This window comes from Sinohyriopsis cumingii, chromosome 5 (assembly GCF_028554795.1).
Source record: "Sinohyriopsis cumingii isolate HCF-2022 chromosome 5, ASM2855479v2, whole genome shotgun sequence".
In the NCBI taxonomy this organism is placed as follows: domain Eukaryota; kingdom Metazoa; phylum Mollusca; class Bivalvia; order Unionida; family Unionidae; genus Sinohyriopsis; species Sinohyriopsis cumingii.
The window spans coordinates 116427116-116450104 of record NC_142965.1 but is presented as its reverse complement, the minus strand read 5'-3'; the positions used below and the strand labels follow the sequence as shown (position 1 = coordinate 116450104).

Sequence of the window (22989 nt, the reverse complement as noted above, 5' to 3'; positions counted from 1 at the left end):
GTTATGCAAACATGACAAGCGTTTTATTACGTGACATTCATTACGGAAATGGAAACAATAATCAACGACGTTGTAGATCCTCGTGATATAAAGGTTAGTTTGTACCAGAGTGTGTTCTGTTCCAAGTTAGAGACATCGAGATATTGTTTTTAAATTTGATTATAGTATGCCCACCGTCAGCTGGGTTACATGAACCATTCAAGTATGCAACATATCAGCAAAACAACCAGTGATAACGCTAAGGGTGTATCTTTAAGTTTTTCTCTGCTTCTTAAAAAGTTTTCATTATATTTCTGGCTGTGGATGAAAACTCTATCCAGGAAGGTTAGATGGCCCTGTAACAGTTATGGGTATCAGATCACAACTAATCACATCAGTTATTTTTACGAACGTGTTTCTGTTAATCACATTTCCGTGGACGCTCCTCGATGCATTGTATTATTCGCTATGAATTTCGAAAACGAAGAACGTCACGGATATAAAATGCACAAAACCGTTTCATTTAATTGGTCATTTTATTATTTCTAATCAAATTGTCGCGACGAGGTCAATAGCACTGAAGTTTTCGTTTCAAACCATACGGAGTTTCTTTATTAACACGATCGCCATTTGCGTGGGCGAGTCTAATTTTTTCTTCGTCAGACAACATATAATCACAGGAGTCTGACGTTTTATCAATAAAGTACGGCGAAATCTCTGACAATATGAAATCCCCTTATTGGTAATATAAATAAACACAAGGAGAGCAAGCGTGACCACAACCCTTTGCTTGATTCGACTTTTTCTCATGCGTTTTTATCGCTTCAGAATCGCAAGAAGAATGAAAAACTACACATATGCATTCAAAAGACAGTAACGTACCAATGCATATCTCTTAAATGACCATGTCCTGAATCAAATCTGACGAATTAACCTTTATTTTCACCACTACGGTCAAAATCCATTTCTAGCAAAATCGGCTAGACAGAAGTAGCACATTCTACCCTGTAGTAAATATGCTTAATAACATGATGAAAGTAATTTCACAAGATAAAATGTTTATCTTGCTTTGTATTTCAGATTGTATCATTTTATTATTTTATTTAAATATAACAGTTGATGACATCATCAACTGTCATAAATTACCCTAATATTCAAAGATAATACAGATTCTGCACCGTGTTCGGTACAATTATTAGACCCTAATGCATATTTACTGCAGGGTAGAAACTGGTAGAATGTGCTACTTCGCTTGGCACTCAGCATTAAGAGGTTCGTGTCAGGACTGGTCGGCCTGGTTTCAGATAATGTGACTGGGTGGGACATCATGCTACATGTCTACGGAATGATGCCCCAGTGCTAGACATCACAAAAAATCTCTCACACTGCAGACATCATAGCGATATGACTGAAAAATTGTTAAAGCTATGTTAAAAATCCAAATCACACACACACACACCATTTTTATAAGTCTTTGTTATGACTTGGCCTGGGGATCGAACCCACAACCTCCCGCATCTGAGGTGGATGCTTTAACCACTAGATCACCAGAGCACTCAGATGGTGAAATAATGAGGTTTTCACTCAAATAGTGAAATATGACGACTTTTCAATCAAATAGTAAAATATGACAAGTTTTCACTCAACTAGTGAAATATGGTATGAAATATTGGGACATATTTCTTGTGGAGTCAAACAAATCCGAAAGGTCTTCTGAGCCCCAATGCTCTGTTGAATTGTTGAGGAGTCACCAAAAATGGTCTGCCTGAAGATCAATAAAATCCTGTTGGTCCAGAAGCCTTGGTTCTGCACCGTGTGATGATATTTATCTTTTTCCTGGCTAGCGTCACTCCCAACAGCAGCACACTGGGTATAACACAACCCAAATTAGCACATACGGGGATACATCGTAACTATTACTCGATCCCTTCTTCACCACCTCACTCAGCATTCACTGGCAATCAGCCAATCACCAATTAGTCAGCTGAAAATATAATAGCCAAATCCGTGTACTACAAATGACAAGGTAATATATAACAGCACATAATAACATTATATACTGTAAACTTTAGTTATTTTATACAAATTATATTATTGGGATTACTATACAAGGTGATAATCAGGTTCAGAAGTGATCCTGAGTCTGACAAGAATCTCAGTTCTTTACCTAACACCTTCTCTTACCTAATAAATACAACATTATTGCGACTATAATCGTTCTGTTAAGATACATCCAGGTAAGCAAGAAAACAGACTATAACATTGCATTATATGACACAAGTCAGAATCACCTAAAGTACAGGATAAATGTGATAGTAAAACAATCATATCCTATAATATGAATAGGAAAATAATGTTTAACTCACATACCACCACAGCTGGAGATTGCATGTCATAAAGTGGACTGCTCACTGACAAGACTTTGTAATGTGATGTTTAGATCTATGATGAGGTAATTTATACATAGGCCATTTAGCCATACACTGTCTGTGCACTCAAGGTATATTGGTTTTCCCCATCATAAGCACTTCGCTCGTGCAGTATGGGATGAAACCACCTCTCCATTTCGAAATAATATATGATACACATAAGCCACCTTTGGGTAATGCTGTACACAGAAATGAAACCCAAGTACATGTATTTAATCCAAATAATAAATAAACGATATATACAATTTGGTGACAATGAGGCAAAGGTTCCTTGACATGCTCATTACTTCCTGTGACCATGGATTCAAAGTCAATTATAGAGAATATGAGTTGAAAGTTTTTTTATTTATATACGTACATTTCAAAGTTAACTGGATATATTTCTTCATCATTGGAATGAGTCATAATAATGCTGTGAGAATTAATTTTGTGACATGTATGATGTACTTAAAATCTTTGATCTAGATTTCAAGGTTACAGAAATAGAAAATTTGTTTAATAGTTTCAATATTTTCCTAATTTCCCTTGGTAGATTGTTTTCATACTGGATGAATTGTCACTCAGTCTTTTGACCTTGGAGTCAAGGACACTGATTTTATGCTGATGCTTGATAATGGACTTTACTTGCAGACCCTTCCCTTGTTATTTAGTTCATTTAAATTGCCCTATTATTGTTGTTTAGACCAATTTATTTTCACAAGCACCATGAGTATGTGACAATCACTGGGCACTAAACATGACCCTTGAAATAACAATAACCTCTTAAAAATTTGAATGCCCTGAACATCAGATTGGCAATCATGCGCTATTTTGTCAGTACCTTGCCCTTATTCATTTTTGGGAAGTTCTATAAAGGATTAGGGTCCATATGTGCTTGTGCCATTTTCTAGACTGGCACATGAAACATATAAAATGCAACACTTGTCTTCGTACCATCTTGTGATGTATTTTTTTCTGTTTATTTAGAAGTTTGAGTTGATATACTTAGATCAACAACGACATGGACCAGTAAGTGAGAAGACACAGTTTGAATATGCATGGTGTCTGGTTCGTAGCAGATACCATGATGATATGAAGAAAGGAGTGGCTTTGTTAGAAGGTGAGTTTGAATAGCACATTTTATCTTTTGGAATTTATTTTTCCTTATTTTAATATTTTTAAAAATTTCTACCTGTACATTTCTATGTATTCCTCACTTTGCTACTCTTGAACATGTTAGCTCTTTCACACCATACAATTTGGTCACATGACTGATCATGTGAATTCTTATAAGTATTTCAAAACCATATTGACTCAGTATGGATGAAAGACATTTTCTCAAATTTGTGGAAAACAAAAAAAAAATGTTCATTTTAGTATGCATTTTAGTGCTAGCAACCCATATTTTTCAGTACAAAAGCTGCATCTTTGGTTCCATTAAATCAAGGGAAATAACCTGTGATTAGGTCTATCAATAACCACGGCTCTTGTGTTTTTGAAATGAGTTGTTTCCCTTTATAAGCAAAAAATGAATAGAATTTTTACAATATAGCACATACAGTTCAATAAAACATAATATATTAACAAGCTAATAATGAAACTAAATATAATAATGTGTAAATTGAAGTTGAAGAAAATAAAAAAATAAAACTAAAAATGCTAAAATAGAATGGTTTTTAATAAATAATATTTTATCAATAATGTTGGGCATGAATTTGCTTTGGTGACATTAGAAACCAGCTGGTATTGTTTATGGATTTCTGATGCACAATATTAACCTCATTAACACCTTAAAATGATATTGGTACATTAAAATGCAAGCTTTATGTGTTATTTTTATGTTACCTCATGTATATTTGTTTTGACTGATCATATATTGAATGTTATTAATAACACAATAATTTAGATTTATATTTGGTATATTTAGCTTTTACTAAAAAGTAAAATCTACATTAACCTAGTATAATTGTTCCCTGAACCACATCTTAATTTAATCACCATCATGAACCCAGGTATACTCATCCAATTTTCCTGGCATCAAACTTAGAAATTTTCTAGCCATAAAAATTTAAGTAAATATATAGACAGTGTATATCTGCTTATTTAAAAATGTGTTTTTGTTGAGATTAAATCTTTTCTCAGAGGACTTAAACTGGGCAGTGCAACTATGGTCCACTTTCAATAAAATGGAGGAGGATAAATGAGTTTTTAAAAATCAAATTCTGATCACCAGTCTAGTTAACCCTTTATCTCATGCAAGCGTCTTTGGACGCCTCTACTCCATTCGCTTGGATGCGCCTTTTGATGCCTCTACTCCATTCTCATGGAAGCGCCTTTTGACGCCTGCTGTAAACATCACCCATTTTGAGCTGGTTTTCATAGCACCACCTTTGGAGAAAACCCCCCTATTAGATACTACATTCTTTTCTGTGAATGACAATTACGTCAGATCATGTGGTCGCTGTTTATGCACTGGTCGATATCTGCTATTTAAAGTAACTGGGTCATAATCTCCAATCTCCAAAATGACGGTCTTTGATTACATTCAGTACTTACAAATTTTCACAATTAGAATCACAACAATGAATTAGTTTTTATAAATTATCAAATTCAGATGACTTAGTGATGTAGACGCAGACAAAAACATGTAAATTTCGAGTATGAGAAATGGCATCTTTGGTTAGTCACATGGCCTCACTGACATTATGGTGAACAAGTTCTCTCAAGATTTTAAAGCACAACAAATTCTTCCGTGAAAAATAATTACACAGCTATAACAATTAGACTTTACTCTTAAATTAGTCCGCATATAATAGATATGTACCAAAAATGTAAAATGGTTCAAATTGCCATTAAACATAACATACACTACATTGCTTAACAGTTCACAGAAAGGCCTATGCATATGCGGTCGACTAGGTAACAGGTGTTATATTTATAGTGCGCTACACTTTGTAATTATGCTCTATGAGGTAAAGGGTTATGTTTTTTTTCTTCTTTTTTTACATGGAACAGGAAACTCATATTTTGTTATGCCTAAATGACAGTGTAGCATCTAAGTGCTGCAATGTTTTCTTTCCAGTCCACATTTCTACTACATGTATGTATTTGCTTTCACAAGTTAGCATTTGTCAGTTTCGAAAATGAATGGAATCATCCCCTCATGAGCCTCTTGTGGTCTAAGAGAGCCACATTTTTTTCCTCAAAATGTTTTGTCCCAAATTTCTGGAATGAACATTGACTGAAAAATTGTCAAATTATCTTTTAGATTGAAGTATACTTCAACATTGTAATGTCACAGCACTGACAGATATTCACAAATTTGGCTCAGTTTTTTAATATTTGAAAATAGGGATTTGGTTCATAATATGTGGGATAGGAAGTGCAGGATGAGGGTGTGGCCTCTTTATATTAAGGTAGAACATTTGAGAGGAGAACCATTCCATGTTCATTTGTCTGTTAAAGAAATAAGGAAATCTATGTCCGGCATCTGCAAACTTTAATTCTTGATTGGTAATGATGAATTCTCAGGCAGAAAGTTCTACAAGTTATACACCTAAGTTTTGTCAATAGCTAATCGGTTTGTTTGATTATAGAGTCATTTTTGCATTTCTTTTCTTCTAAACATCTAGGAGGAAAGACCTATATGATATATTTCATAAAATTTGTTTAAATTTGTCCATCCCCTGCCTCATTTGCTAAAGGAAAACAGTTGCAAAATGTTTGCTCATCTGACCAATGTGTTCCTAGTTGTGAGATTATAATGATATTTCTGATTTCGAGACAAAACATACATTATTATTACATTTTTAAATTGTCTATCAGGTAGAATTTATGAAGAAAAAAAGATCAACAATGTGAACACATTTTAAAAAATTAAGGAATCAAGATAAAAAAAGAGGAAATTTACAATTTCTTTACCGTATAATGGACTAAGTTTCACACATTGGCATTAAATGATAACATGCAAGTAATATTCTTTCGAGATAGATCCCCATAATGCACATGACATAGATCCATATAATGTATATAAGAGAAAGATCCATATAATGTACATAAGAGATAGATCAACACATGATACATACAAAGACAGAGCCACAAAATTCACATAAGACAAAAATCCACATAATGTACCTATAAGATGGATGTACATATGGGATAGATCCACATAATATACTTACATGTAAGAGGTAGATATGCATGTGAAGACAACTGGAGAAACATTTTTCACCTTTCTGAGTAATACTGTATTGCCATTGAAGACATAATGTCGTACCATGGGATAACAAATAAATACGTTACAGAGGCTTTGATCATTACAGATTCCCAAAGTGAAAAGAAACTGCAAATAGACCTACACTTCTTAGCAGTTGTAATCAACTGAATTTCAAAATTGCCATGTACCATTTGCTTTTACTCGGTCGATTAAAACAATTAATCCAAAATGTTTGAGTGAATTCATTTAAATCATGAGTCAGCAATACAAGCTACCGGTAGTATGTGTAAATATACAAAAGACAAGGCTACTCGTTCCAGTACTACATGTACATTATGGCTGAAGTAACAGACCTCCTGATACAGTGGTTGGCCCTATATACAAAGTGTCGACACAGTGTGTTGTGGATTGTGCCTGTTTATAGAGTTATGACACCCTGTAAGATGCGTGTACTGTTGACACCATTCCCACCATGTTTATCAAATGTACATTAGGCATATTTGTATCATTACTTGATTTGTTTAAACCGTCTTAATTGGAATAGTGTATATTGAACCATTATCTGTTCTTGGATTAAGATGATTAGCTTAAGGATTAAAAAGCTTGTGAATGGCTGTCATCTCAAAATAAATTGGATATTTAATGATAAGCTGCTGCCTGCCAAAGAGGACATTATGCAACGGTAACGCTATGCTATGATTTTCCAACTTAAAAATTCAACATTTTACACTCATTATTAATCCATAGGACAACCATTGTGAAGTGAGAAGGTTAAACACTGCTTGCTGATTTTTATGAAAAGTCTAGATTATACTCTAAAATTTTAGGTTTTTGTACTTATTATTTATGTGGCTTAAAGAACAATCAAAATCATTACTGGGATTAGTGAACAATGTTAAGATAGGTGCTGGACCGATTACAGTAGGGCCTTTGAGTGTACACCTAAGTCTGTGTGAGAACAGGCTCCTGCCATTTGGGTTAATCTGATCAGAATACGGTTTGTGTTTAGATAAACATGCAGTTCAGGTTTGATAAATAATTACAACAACTATTATCTAACAAGGATTTCAAAAAATGACTTATATTTTTTAAAAAATGATGATTTTGCAGTTTAAGAAGGCAGAAGGGTGCAAAGGGACAGGCATTTGGATAGATAAGGTACCCAAATTATTTGCACTGCAACTGGAATACTAGCTAAAGCTTTATTAATATTAAATATGATCTGGAAAAAATGATGATAAATGCCCATTATTCATGAATTTGAGGCCAGACTGTGTACAGAGATGACTTTGTGTAACCTATATATTGAACATCAGTGGCTGGCATGAAGTTGAAGCAGATAATGTCTGCTGACAATTCTGTCTGAAAAATCTGGATATACTGTTAAAAATAACAGTTGGTTTTCTTTGCTGTAACTAAAACATTTTGTCACCTTGTACAATTCATTCCAAACCTGATTTGTTTCTATGGCAACCAGATTTTTACTAATACGCAGTCGCAGGTTCAGCCTATGTTGGTATGTGAGAAAGCTTGCCATTAGCTTCTCATGGGTTGGTGGTGTTTTCTGGAGTTTTCCCGGGTTCTTCCTCCACCATTGATACTGGCTGCCATGTATAACCTATCTTGTGCTGAAAAATGGCATTAAAACCTAAAACAACAACTAATATGCAAGATTTGCTATTGTCACAATGTAACAAATTTGCTTCTCTCTGAACATACCATATATACTTGCTTACAAGTCAAATCTAGTTGCATAATGTACAAATCCAGATCTGCCATTGCATACTTTGTGAGGAGATCTGTTTGGAATAATCACTAGATTAAACATGACAGATCCTGATCTGTCGGCACATTATTTGGTGGCAAATATGGTGCTAAGTTGTTCGCAGTTGGATCACACTTATAAGCAAGTATATAAGGCACATATACATGTATGATGCCATTTGACTGTTATAGTAAGGCACAATAATTAGGAGTCTGTATGTCCCATCATAAGTTATTGTACCTCTTTTTCAGATTTATTCCAGAAATCAAGACCTGATGATAGTTCTCGTCGTGATTACTTGTTTTACCTTGCAATAGGGTATACAAAATTAAAGGTATGGTACAAATAATTTGAGAGTGAGCAGAGAGAGAAAATTTTAGCGAATTATAAAGCACATTTTGTCATTAATTATTTTATTTTGGATTCTTGGAAATGTTCAGTTTTTAGCATTAGAGGAACTATAATTTCTAAACATTAAAGTGTGGTTATGAAAACAAGTAACTTATATACATTTTTAATTTTCCAACATGGATTATCAGACTGAATAGTGATGAAGGTTTCTTATGTATGGATGCCAAATGTTATTATTTATTTTGTTGTTTTCATAACCTGCTTACCTTTTCAAAAGTTGTCCACTTTTTTATGAGACTCTAGAAGTTGTCATGGAGGTTGGTGGATGGGTGTAAGTGCATGTGACTCTAGTAGTCAAAGTTGTCCACTTTTTATGAGACTCCAAAAGTTGGTTTTGTGGTCCAGTGACCGTGGATAGACATGCAGATGTGAGACACTAGTAATCAATGTTGTCCACTTTTTTGAGACTTCAGAAGCTGGTGTTATTTTCCAGTGGAGGTGGGTGGACATGCGTAAGTGCATGTGACACTAGTAATCAAAGTTATCCACTTTTTTGAGATGCCAAAAATTGGTTTGAAGGTCCAGTGGCAGTGGATGGACAGGTGTAAATGCGTGTGACACCAGTGATCAAAGTTGTTCACTTGTTTCTGAGACTCCACAAGTTTTTTCTAATGGTCTAATGGAGGTGCATGGATGGGTGTAAGTGTTTGTGACACTGATTATCAAATTTTCCCTTATTTTTCAGACTAGGAGTTGTCATGGTGGTGGGTGGATGGGTGTATGTGTGTGTGATGCTGGTAATCAAAATTGTGTTCTTTTTTTATGGGACAACAAAGTTGGTTTATGGTCCAATGGATGTGGGCAGATGGGTATAACTGTGTGTGATAATGGTAATCAAAGTTGTACTATTGAGATTAAGCTATCTTGTCATGCAAGTCATAGAAACTGAATGGAAATTCAAATTTAAAAAAGGTAAATAAAATACCTGTTTTTTGGTGTTTTTTAGGATTATTTTTAAAGAATTTAATATGCTTACCAAAAATAACAATCTGGTAGCCTTAACATTTTCAGATATCATTGCACGATACCTTTACACATAAGAAATGACAGAGACATAAATTTAAACTTTCATGTTCATGGAAAATGTGTGCCACTCCACAATGCCCAAAATGGCCTAAACTTTTACCAAGGTATGATTGATGGAAGGCTGGACAGAAGGGTAACATTATGATTGATGGATGGACAAGACAAGGGTAACACTATAACCCTTACAGCTGTCAATGTCGGCATCAGGATAAAGAGTTTCTATCTTTTAAATCCATTACAAAATAAAATCAGAATTCAGTTAGCATCCACTTTTCATCGTTTATAATTTAGTCCTAAACTACAGTGAAACCCTTTTATAACATGATGGTTAGGCTTCAGAGAGTGTTATAATATTGTGTAGTGTCATGCAATATCCAGTCAAGTCAGTTAACAAAAAAAATATTTGAATGCACATCCTCTTATAGGTGTACAAGAAGGTGGGGTGGGTGGGTGCATGACTATGGACTTAAGGGATGGTTACCTATTTGATGCATATTAAACAAGAAGTAGTTAATGAATATTTAATTTTTTGGCAGGGATCCATTTATTGGTACATAATACAACAAAATTGGCAAGTGTCATATGTCTCCCAGTGTAATAGATTTTTTTGATTAAAGTAATCTGTTTTTATATAGATTTTGGGAAGTTATTTGCACTTTCTGCTTACTAGCTTTTGCTTGGCATTGTAGGGTCAATGGTAGTGAGCAGTTCAGGCAAAATAATACCCAGTGTTTTATCTACCCATGCATCATGCAACAAATCTGCAGACATTTCTGATTTGATGCACAAAAATCATCGTTTGTATGTAAATTGCCCCCCCCCCCCCATGTTATGTTTTGCCTATTAACAAAAAACAAAGGTTCGGTCTAAAAATTGTCACCAGTGTGTAAATAGATGCACCTCAATATTACATTTTGCTGATTAACACAAAATTAAGGTTTTGTCTAACTACTTGATTACAATTCTCCCAAACAGGGAAAGTATGCGCACATCAGTTTCTTACGCTAATGTTATCATAATACATAGGGTTACAACTGAGTGTGGGGCTTATAGCTGACCTTATGTGTCCTGTAACTGTCACATCATTTATAGCAACAGGATGTTTGAAACATCTAATCACCCCACCCAAGAAAGAGGCGAAAAATAAACACAATTTTAAAGTGATTCTCACAAGAAACTATTATTTTTTGCACACCTTTGTCATGCATTGAAGCAACAATTTCCATTCACTCAGTTTTATGCCTTGCGTTGCTCCAAGATCTGTCAGCGTTCGACTGAAAATGGCATCCAAGGCAAAAGTATTAAAATAGATACAAAACTAAAGAAATTATCTTTTGGAACGTGTTTATGACCAATGATGATAATAGCATTGTTATTGAATCAGTACAGCCTTCATCATCCAAAGATAAGGTAACAGTTACTTGTAAGATGAAACTTAATTTGTGCAGCAATGGTTGAAAACACAGTGGCTATGTTTTCAGAAAGAAGTTATGTCAGGTAAAGAATGCGACAGTGAAGACACCTTTTTGTTTTGCCATATATGTACAGAGGCTAAAAAAAACTCCATGACAAATGCACAAAAAACAATAGCTTTCAGAACAGTACATGGCAAAGCATGCTGGGTTGCCAGAACACAAACTGCTGATTTAAGGTCCACAACACCAGGCAGATTTGAATGCAGGTTTTCAAAGACATTCTTCTAAACAAGACAGTAGTGAAAGTGCTATTTAAGCATGTACATTGTCCGAGTGTAGAAGACATCCTTTTTTTAAATACAAATCTCTTAATTGAATATACGACTCAATGGCTGAAGAAATTGATGCCATGGTCATTTTGAAGAATTCTGCGAATCAGTATCACTTGGCTACTACCTGTTCAGAGTTACTGGAGAGCCTATCAAATGTTGAGATAGTCTTATATGTGACCTGCAAAATTCATCATTTGTGACAGCAATGGCAGATGAAAGCACTGACATAGCCAACAGTAAATGTCTTGTCATATATACTCAGATTATTTCTGATGACATGAAACCATCAACAAGATTTGTAACAAATACAGAATGTTCAGAGGCTTCTGGCAAGGGAATTGCCTTATTGGCTTTAGTCACATTATATAACTAATATTTTTGTTGTGTGCTTAAACAATATCATTTTTTAAAATCTACTTAAAACTGATAATTAGCTTAAATATAACTCATAGGTTTGAATTTTGACACTGTTTTTTGCCTTGATGAGTCAAATGACTTACATGATTGCATTTGTAGATAAAACACTGCACCCTCATTTTGCCTCAACTCACCTCAGAATTTCAGTTCACTTCACTTTACCTTGATTTCATGTCATAGTTCCCCATGCCCTTTTGTTTCAGTACAGTGCATTACTAATTGAAGTCAAAATGTGACTTTTGTTTAAGTTTACTTTAAAGGTAATTTGTGAAAAGTAAGATGCTTTATGCTCTGCTGTTAATTCTGATGATCATCAGTTCCAGAAATTAATTGATATGTAATTATTTCCTGCTAAAGTCTACATTTTACCCTTGAAAATACCAGTTGGAACCTAATTATGCTTTTACTGGATGTATCCAACTCCATTACTAATATAATAATTAACTGTATATACAATATTTTATCCAATATACATATGAAAAGACAATTTTGTACTTTGGAAACAGGTCTGATTTTCAACCGCAACCTCGGTAACCTGTTATTGAGGTGGTTGAGCTAAAAAAAAAAAAGTTGTTAATCGTATTTATACAACTTTTAATAAGATTTCATCTGACGTTAAATTCATAGCATAGCAGAAAAATATGAAACGTTAAGTTTCAGATTACTATTTTGAATAATTTTTAAATTGAACTTTATACACTCTTGTCCATAGTTTCAGCATTTCACCCAATTCTGGCTGGAGAGACAGGTCATCCAAATGTTATTGTCCAGGCATCCAGTCACAAAATTTTGCATCATATTTCCAGGATTATGTTTTGTTACACAAAACCCTATACATACATACATTCATACTATTTAAATTTTACAATATGTTAAATAAAAATATTTCTTTGGCTATCATCTGCATAATGAGTTTAATTGTGAAGTTGGTTAGTTTTAGTTTGGTTTGGAGTTTTGCAACACAGCAACACAAGTACGTTATTTAGTACAGAGGAAATGGGAGCAGAGTGCCTTGCCCATTGATACACCATGGTGGTCTGGTGGTAGGATTTGAACATGCATTATTTCAGCTGCAAGTCTGTAATACAAACCACTGAGCCACCATGACTTCTTTGGTGAAACTGAATATTAAAAAAATTCATTACAGTTCTGAATTACCTGCTTACCACTGAGAGGAAGGCTATAGATATTGGCTGGAATTGTTCTAATATATTTCGTTTTTTTTTTTTTTCAGGAATATGAGACAGCTTTGATGTATATTAAAGCCTTGTTAAAAATTGAACCTGATAATCATCAGGCTAAAGAACTACAGAAACTTACCAAGGATAAGATGAAAAAGGGTAGGTTTACTCTTTTTGAATCAATAGCATACACATAGTCTTTGTAATTGAATAATATCAGATATGTTGAATAGGCATCAATCTTGGATGGGAAGCCACTTACTCATGCAAAATTATATGATCCTGGGGGGGGGAAAACCAGGACTGTAGAGCTGTGCCATCTCAGTCCCAGCCCTTCTGTTGCCCCCAGGATCCATAAGATCTAATTCTGGTATCTATTACATTTAGTTGTGTTGGTTAGATTTTTAAATTTTGTTTGACAAGAAAACAAATTCTCTAAAGTCAGCTACTTGTTACAGTAAAACTAACTCATCAGTGTTTGAAAATTTACTTAAATTGGCAACTAAATATTCAGTTATTTAATGAACTTTCCAATCACTTGCTTGATCAGCTGAGTGCTGATTTGGGGTTGACCAGTGTATCTCTTTTAATGAATGGATATTCTGTTGAGAATGTTGCCATTTTTTTCATTGAAAAACCATGTTTTCTTCTAGAAATATTCCCCCCCCCCCATTTAGTTGAAATTATAAAAGTGCTCTTCTGTCACTCTGTATAGACCACTCCCTTGATAACTCACACCCAGATAACTTGCAGAGCTGCTTATAACATGGGGTCAGGCTTAGTTCCCTTTTTCACTAGAAAATACACCCAAAATTAGTCTATATTTGATGAACAGGAAAAAAAATTGTGATCAAAATTGGTAAATGAAACCTCTATATATCACTCATCTTATCAGAAATTCTGTTTAGTTATGGAAATTTGACATCTTGAAATTCTCAACTAATTATATGATGTCTTATATATTGTTAAGTTTCTTTCCAAACAACATTCTCAGTACATTGTAAAAAGGGTTCAAAACTAATGTCCATCTGTTAGTCCGCAACTAATAGTTTTCCTCATGGACTAATAAATATGTTTCAATACAAGTCTGTCTGGCTAATAAAAAATGAATGTATGTAATTATTTTAAAGTTTGCTTTTCCCGTATTTTTTAATGAATTCCATAACAGAAATGTGGACAAATAACTTGTTTGTTTTAGTTACTGAACTTGTAACTCCCATATGTAAATCCAGATCACCTAGGTGCTTTATATTAATCATTACAAATGGTGTGCAAAGCGTTATTGTCACACTGACAAAAAAGCAAAAAGAACAATTTGGCACTTTGTACAAGGTGTGGAAAATCCTGCCAAAAGGCCAAAGACTGACAGTGACGAGGACAAAAAGGAACACAATAAACAGTATGATAAAGAAAGTAGGAACCAAACATTTCTAGAGAAGTGGAAATGCAGTCGGCCGTGGCTTAACTTTGACCCCAAAATAAATACCATGTTTTGCAGCAGCTGCAGAGAGCATTCAAAAATGGAGGGTGAACAAAAAAAGCTCATTCGTAGTTGGATATTCCAATTTACAGTTGGAAACAATAGTATACCATGAAACCAAATCACAAATCCATCAGAAATGCATGATCACTAGTCGAGAATTATCGAAACCCAAAGGACAGTCATCTGCAAGTAAAATCGTCATGACGCTAAATGAAAACGTTGTTGGGGGAATGTCAGTTTTGTTTATGAATGTACAGTGGAACCCCGCTATAACGCGCCCCGCCATAACGCGAATTCGGATATAACGCGGTCGTAGCATGGCTCCCGAAATTTCGTATATTCATTCACACATGGAGAAAAAAAATTTGGAGAAAAGTAAAAAAAACAAAACAAGAAATTAACTTCATTTTGGGCATGAGATTAGTTGTGACTTTTAAAATGATATGATCATGGCATGGTTCCTGAAATTTTAAATTCATTTACGTGTATTTTTATCGGACCGTGAAAATATTTGTTTAACATATGAGAAATAGTGTGTAAAACGTTTATTATAATTTGGTGGAAAAATTCGCGTATGACTTTTAATAATAAACGATCGGAACTTAACATTTTATCCAGGTTCTTTAAGTGATTTTGGAGAAGTGATCGTGTATGAATTCTAAAATAATACGATATATATAACGTACGAGAAATAGTGTGTACAACGCTTGGCTTCTGAAATTTATCAATTTGAACAGGTTGTGGTGAAGCTCCGTATTCTACTCTAGAAGAGAAAACTGGTTTCATTAGGTTTTTGAATTGTTAAGCCGAAGTAAACATTATCGGAAGTGTTACTTATTACGGATCCATGAGTAAAGCCAGTAAATCGTCTTTGTGATTGTCTTCCATGAATTCTGTATACAGTCGTTGCTCAAACAATAGCCGACATGGGCTTCTTATTTAACTGCAATCACAGCCAAGCAGCAGACAAAGCTGTGGTTGATACAAGAGTCGCACAATTTAATAAACATCAAAGGACGAAAGCCGCCAACATGTATGCTGTGCTTGGCGGTGTGATCAAACAACAAACAGTTGAAAGTAAATAATATCCACTTTATTATCTGTAAATTAAAAGGGTATGAAATTGTACATCCGTTCAGCTTAATTTTGTTTTATATAAAAAGTGATTCGTAACCATTGCAGGCCTTCATTACTCCCCCCACCAAAAGTGTCTGAAGCAGTAGTACATTTAGAAGCAAGTTTAAGGTGGCTGGAAACACAAGATGTTGACAGCGTCAAAGTCCTTCAATTAAGAAACATTCTTGACTTTGCTAGAACCCAACAGTTCGCAGCAAAGAAGCAAACATCATTGGATATATTTTTCAAGAAATGATGAAATTTAAATTTGGAACCACACTGACTTTGCACTTTGCGCAACGATTAATTTAGCAGTTTTCACATGTTTCTTTTGATGTTCACAAAATCTGAAATAAAAGTTATTTGCACACTGAAATCATGCGTTGATTGTTAATTATTCTTGCAGTTGTCGCATATGATAAAATTTTAGCGGTATGAAATTTGTACAGACACCGTATGTAGACCCGGGAATAGCTGCATGCAATGACCGTACGATATCAGACGGCAAATAAATGGTTTCAATATTTTGTTCATCCTATATTTTACACGACGAATTCAGACTATTACAAAATTATTGAATATTTTAAATCTGTACGATTTTCAATGAAATTACATCCATTATGGATGAACTGCATGCCACGACGGCACGGTAGCATACGGTGTTGATACACTTTTCATGATATAGCGATAGTCTGGTATTATCGGTCAATCTGTATTATCGTTCAAACAAATAAAAATTAGTAAATGTTTTTAATGCACAGTAATAACCTATAAATATATTAGCCATCGATTATTTTGAATATGTCTTAATTAATGCATTCCAGTTAATATTCATCTGATGATAAGCCGACTTTTGATCATTGTACATGTATACACATATATCTTCTCGGAAAAAAGTTAAATATTGTAAAACCCCGCATTAACGCGACCCTATTTTATGGACCCAAATCATCGCGTTATAGCGGGGTTCCACTGTACATGCCTTTGTAAAAATGAGAAGGCTGTTTAGACAGTTTGTGGAAATCATATCCAGCAATAGTCAGCCACCTCCAGATGTTGACTAAAAACTGATCAGCCTTCACCTAGAAGACCTGAAGCAGCTGGCTATCTGAAAATGTTGCTAGATTTGCATCTTGTTAATTATGCCCATTTCTTGACAGATGTCATAAATTTACTGTCCAAGTTGTCATTGTTTCTTCAAAATGAGTTTTGTTTGGTGTCTGAAGTGTACCTGAGAGTTCTTGCAACTATTGGTGTCTTGGAACAGTTGAAATTAAGAGATGGACCTTGGTTAAAAACCTTTCTTGAGGATATTGGTAATGAACCTATAAAATAATTTCATAGTTTTGTACTAAAGGAACAAAGTTCCCCAACATCAGCGCAGTTATCAGTTCATGCTAGAGAGGACATAATCAGCAGTTTAGCAGAACACTTGGATGCCCGATTTGACAAACAGACATGTGATGTATTGAAAGCCTCACATTTTGCAGATTTTCCTTCATGGCCAAGAGACTCGAATCATATTGGATTTGGTGATGAGGATGTTACTAATCTGCTGGAACATTTTTCCCCAGTAATGACAATGGCAGGCTTCTCTCCAGACATGGTTGAAGAGGAGTGGCAACTATTGAAAAGTTTAATCTATGTGTGTAGATGTCAGCTAGAGAACTTACAATGATGTGATGTTAACATGATATTTCAGGAAGGTCATACTAACATTCATGCACTAGCGGATATTGTGTTGACCCTTCCAGCCTCGTCTGCAGATGCAGCATGCAGATTCAGTGAATTGAAAATGACAAAATCTGATTGGAGATGCAGATTGTTCAGCAGTGTATTGAATGAGTTGTTAACAATTCACTTTTTAAGTGAAGACATTGCTGATTATATTCCAGTGCCAGCTATATATTTATGGAACTCTTGTGGACTGAGACAAAAAATACCACTGTATATTGAGGACTATTCAGAATTGGATGGAGAAGATTATGATTTGGGACAAACTGACGGCAAGTCAGTATAAATTATAATGTATATAATCTTTATTGATGTGTTGCATACATGTATTTTGAGGACTAATGGATTTTGCTGCTGACTAGTGTGTCTTTTGTCCTGTTAGTCCGCTTGACTAATTAATAAAAACATTAGTTTCGAACCCTGGTAAATAACAATGAAAATTTTGAAGAATGAAAATGTCACTAATGCCTACTGGTGACTAAACTTTAGTAAGTAAATACCAATTAAGTAAGTTGTCAATGAAATTTGTTTTTAAGTTCAATCCTTGATCCAGTTTCAGTGTAATCATCATAAATGCAATATGTCATCATGTACATAAATATATCTGTGAGGGCTTCCATGACAACCAAAGTGCCAACCATTTTTTTGTCTCCAACTTACACACAATTAAAAGCAGACCAGCTTTTTTAATTATGGCTTTTGTATCAGATCACACGAAATAGAATAAATCAAGTGGAATAAAATAAAAGATGGCATGCAAATCAAACCTGCTTGAGAGCAAGATGTCACAGCTGTATGTCAGGTCAGCTCATTTCAGTTGATAACTTAAATTAGCCTACTCATTCGAAATGTGATGAAAGATGGCAAGGCAACTAAGTGAAATCAGTACTTCATGGATAAAAAGCTTTGTACAATGCAAGTCTGATTCAGCAATGAATCACAGCAGGTTTATTGTTGTCAAGGAAGCAATGGAAAATAACTTCATAGGTACATGAATAGCATTGGGTCAGATTACTTTATCAGAGATTAATTTCCATTCTGAAATGTAAGGCAGTTTCTATTTATTTGTTCTAGCCCAAAAAGTACTCATTTTTATAGCTGCTGGTGCAACAGTGCAACAGTTTTAGGCACACAGAATCAAGCATCACATGGCATGATGGGAAATCTTATAATTTCATATGTGAAAATATAAGGATTTATTTTTCACATGTGAAATTATAAAGATATATTTTTCAAGTATATAATGAAGACATACATACACACAGACACTTTTATTGCAGTGTTAAAGAAGGTTAAAACTGTTTATTGTTAAAAAATTTTACCAGATAAAATCCTGATCAAACATTATTAGAGACCAACAGAAGAGGTCATCTTTGCCATAATTATTCACACAAAGAAACAGACACTTGCAAAATCTTTAAGGATATCTTGTTAATTTGTCATAAAAGATTTAGCTTTGATACATTTGGATTAGGATATTCTTTAATGATTTTCTTGGTATTCAGCCTTCCTGTCAGGAATTCAATAGCAATGTCCACTATACAAAATTGACACAACCTGAAAATCTTAATATCCACTGACAGAACCCCTTGTGTGGATGGGTAGGTTTTAAAAGCCCCAGAAATAAAATTGCATTAATTTCCAACCTTAGATATGATTTTAGGTAATACAAATGTACTTAAAGTAAAACAAAGGTTTAAGACAAAATTTTCAGAAACTGAGTTTGAATATTAGAAAGATTCATATCTGAAAAATAAAAATGAAGATTAAAGAATAAGCTGTTTAAGAAAAGATCTACATTATTTCATTGGAGTATTGAGAAACTGTTTAACATAGGACACCAAATCAGAATCAGCTTATACCAGTAATATACTTGCAGTTGCATACATCACATTTTATTTCATTACAGAGGGATTGCTTGGAATGGCCATAGTGGGAGGGGCCACACTTGCAGTAGTAGGTGGTTTGGTTGGACTAGGAATTGCCCTTACCAGGAAGTCCCCATGAACTGAGTCACACATGGATTTGCCTTTTCCAAGATGTCCACATTAACTGAATCACACATGGAATTGCCCTTTCCAAGATGTCCACATTAACTGAATCACACATGGAATTGCCCTTTCCAAGATGTCCACATTAACTTAATCATAATGATATGCCCTTTCATGAGGTCCTCGTGAACTAAATCATGCTAGAAATTTCCGTTGTCAAAAGTCCTCATGATCTAAATCATTCTTGGAATTACTGTTTCCAAAAAGTCTATGTAACCTAGATCATACTAAAAATTATTTTCTGGAAGAAGTCCATGTGATGAATCATACTAGGAGTTGGTTTTTCCATCAAGTCCTCATGAAGTATATCACACTTGGAATTGCTGTTTCCAGGAAGTCATCATGAACTTAATCACACTTAGGAATTGCTATTTACAAGAAGTTCTAAAGAACTGAATTACACCAATACGTGTAAAAATCAAAGGATTCATGTTTATCTGAATAATAAATATTGCCATTTAATGTAATTAAACTATGATTACAGAATGGACTTTTGGGAACAAAATGTATCAGTATGTATTGCAAATATCAACTACATATAAAATGTTGCTATGGAAACTGATTTCATGTACTCATAAGTATGAATACTTTAACTTTATATCTTTAAAAGTATATTGTTATTAGTATAGTAAACCCTGCTTTGAGTGATCTATGCTTGGAGTGACCATTTGTTATTTATGACCAACATTGTATCACACAGATTGATTTTATTATTTAAATGTACTGTTAGGAGCAACCACTTGCAGAACAAAACCAGTAACCATGATTTGAAGCAAAATATGTTTCAACAGTGCAGTGAGTGACTGATTCACAGAAACATAAACATCACTGGCTTGATTTAATTCTCTGTTAACATGACCCCTTTGGAGGGTCTCCAGCATGTTCTAAATAAGCTGCTGTGATTGACCTTATTGGAAACAAACACCACTGGCCTTTTTTTAATCCTTTGTAACCATGACTATCCAGAAAGTAAAGACTGTTCTAAAACTATAAAAATATTTGGGTGGCTACGAGTTTCTTAAATTTTACAGTCTTAAAGATGGTCACTGCTGTTGGAGTGCCAAAGTCATGTGAAAACCATTGCGATTAACCGTTCATTCTTTATAAGAGAATAGGCATGCATGTACATTGTCAGTTTACAGGTTTGTATTATTTGTTATTATATTATATTATATTCTTATTGTAACAGTGATAATGTCATATGAAATTTACATTTAGCAGTTTAATATACTGCTTGTTGTTGGAGTTAATATGCAATGTCTGGGGTGAATGAGATCATTGTCCCTAATACTAGTACTTGTTTTCCAGATTTCATTGTCATTGTGCAAGGGTCTTGTTGTTTGTTGCATTTTTTTTAATGTTACAGTGATTACAGCCCACTTACCTTGCTGTCGTCTGTTACCATAGTGCATCTATATACACCTTTTTTTGGTAGAGTTAATCCATTTATGTTGTCAGTAAATTAAGCCTTTGGCTGTTGTCTCTAAATGCATTTATTCTGTGTCTGAATGATCTTTTGATTTCATTCATTTACACACACACACACACACACACACACACACACACTCCACATTTATCCAAAGTCTAATTAAAACCACTACAGCAGTTATTGCAAAAGAAATAATGTAATTGAAAGAAGTGAATTTAATATGCAGACAGGCTAAATATTCCCCTAGTCATATGCTAATACATGTACTTCTTCAAATAGAAATGTGAATGCTTTATGATGTATATATATATATATATATATATATGCTGCATAAAATTGTTTTCATTTGAATGTACGCAACAATTTAACAAGCACTATGAATAAAGAATATGATGCATGCAGTGACTGTTTATTATTTCCTTCTTAAACTGTTTAATTTTTACTATGGAAACTGGTCCTTTTCACAAACTGAAACTCCTCAAAAATCGAAACCTCAGAGTACTGGAATCCCCTCAAGATTGATTTTTCTTTTTTTGTTAAGTCCCTAATTTTTCTTTCTTTAATATCATCATTTTCTTCCCCAGTCAATTGAAACCTCGCAACTCTGAATGCTGAAACAAATTCTGATTGCAAGATTCAATTTTATGCATAAAAATACCCCATAAAACTGAAAATCATATGAAACTTGGCAGTATATTAAGCTACTAAATTCCTGACACATACTGAAATAGATTAATTACTGTTAATGGACTGCTCCAGTGGCCTAGTGGTTATAGCAGTAACCTTAGATGCAGGAGGTCATGGGTTTGATCCCCAGCCGAGTCATACCAAAGACTTATAAAAATGCTACTAACAGCTGCCTTGCTAGGCACTCAACATTAAGAGGTTAGAGTTAGGACTCACCAGCCTGGTGTCAGGATAATGTGTCTGGGTGGGACATGATGCTACATGTCTGCGGCATGATGCCTGAGTGCTAGACATCACCATAAACTGCCACACTGCAGACACCATAGCAATATGATTGAACATTTTTTAAAGCAATGTTAAAAATCCAAATAACAGACACACACTGTTAACAGGTAGTGGTCTGATATGTGAAACAAGGAGAACGTATGTTCAGAGCCACCAGGTAGTGTTATGACATACAAAATATATTTAGTATTAAACATTGTGGAGTATTATTCATTATTCCACTGGACTTGTATTAAATTATAAAAGTAATGTATCTCATATCAGATGTTTCTTGTGACGAGAACAATATTTCTAAGTGGAACAACTGTATTTATTCATGTCACAGGATATCATTTTTGGTAGGGTTAGCTAATTCTTAATTAAATGCATGTATTTAAAATAAAATATAAATAACAGCTTTCTAAATTTGTTATACTTTTACAAGATCAAATACTGATGCTGTCATAACTGCACTGTCACTCATCACATGAGCACTGACAATTTGAGGAGAAATATTTAGAATTGGGATTTAAAAAAAAAAAAACACCAAAACTTCTGTGCAACTAGTTTTGCATTTGTGCTTCTTCAGGCATGAAATGTTTTGAAAGAAAACGGATGACGTCTTTTATTTTAAAATAACAATTACATCATTACCTAACATCAAACTAAGATCCTCCCATATGTGGAATATTCTTCATGTCATCCCATGACATGTAAAAACGGTATACCATATAGGCAGACCAAAAGATACTGATGCGTTATTTCAGATGCTTGTCGATTACAAAATTCGTTGAATAAATTACAAACATATTTCCAAAATGGAAATTATCCTAAACATATAATTGATTCTGTGCTGAACAAAGCCTGTAATCTTACTCAACATGAAGCTTTAAACACAGCTTTTGCAATCAGTTTTATGTAGAGATATTGGTGTGCTCACAGTGAGGTAACCAAGCTCGGGGACCAAAATTTCTGCAAGGAGTAAGGATGCTCTCAAGGGATCGTTCAGTTGACTGGGAGGGATGGGCCGTGTATGGTGGCTCCATGACCATTTGACAACTGTGGAACCAGAAAT

The 22989-nt window shown here is 34.3% G+C and overlaps 1 protein-coding gene across 1 annotated transcript; it reads left to right on the top strand.

Moving 5' to 3' along the window:
• Positions 1 to 22330, top strand: LOC149800038 (mitochondrial fission 1 protein-like). The gene is made up of 5 exons (XM_089959566.1): positions 1 to 93; positions 3375 to 3507; positions 8620 to 8702; positions 13204 to 13309; positions 19393 to 22330. The coding sequence occupies exons 1-5, from the start codon at positions 49 to 51 to the stop codon at positions 19488 to 19490; spliced, it is 465 nt and encodes a 154-aa protein (XP_089815692.1). The 5' UTR covers positions 1 to 48; the 3' UTR covers positions 19491 to 22330.
• The last annotated feature ends 659 nt before the right edge of the window (positions 22331 to 22989 follow it).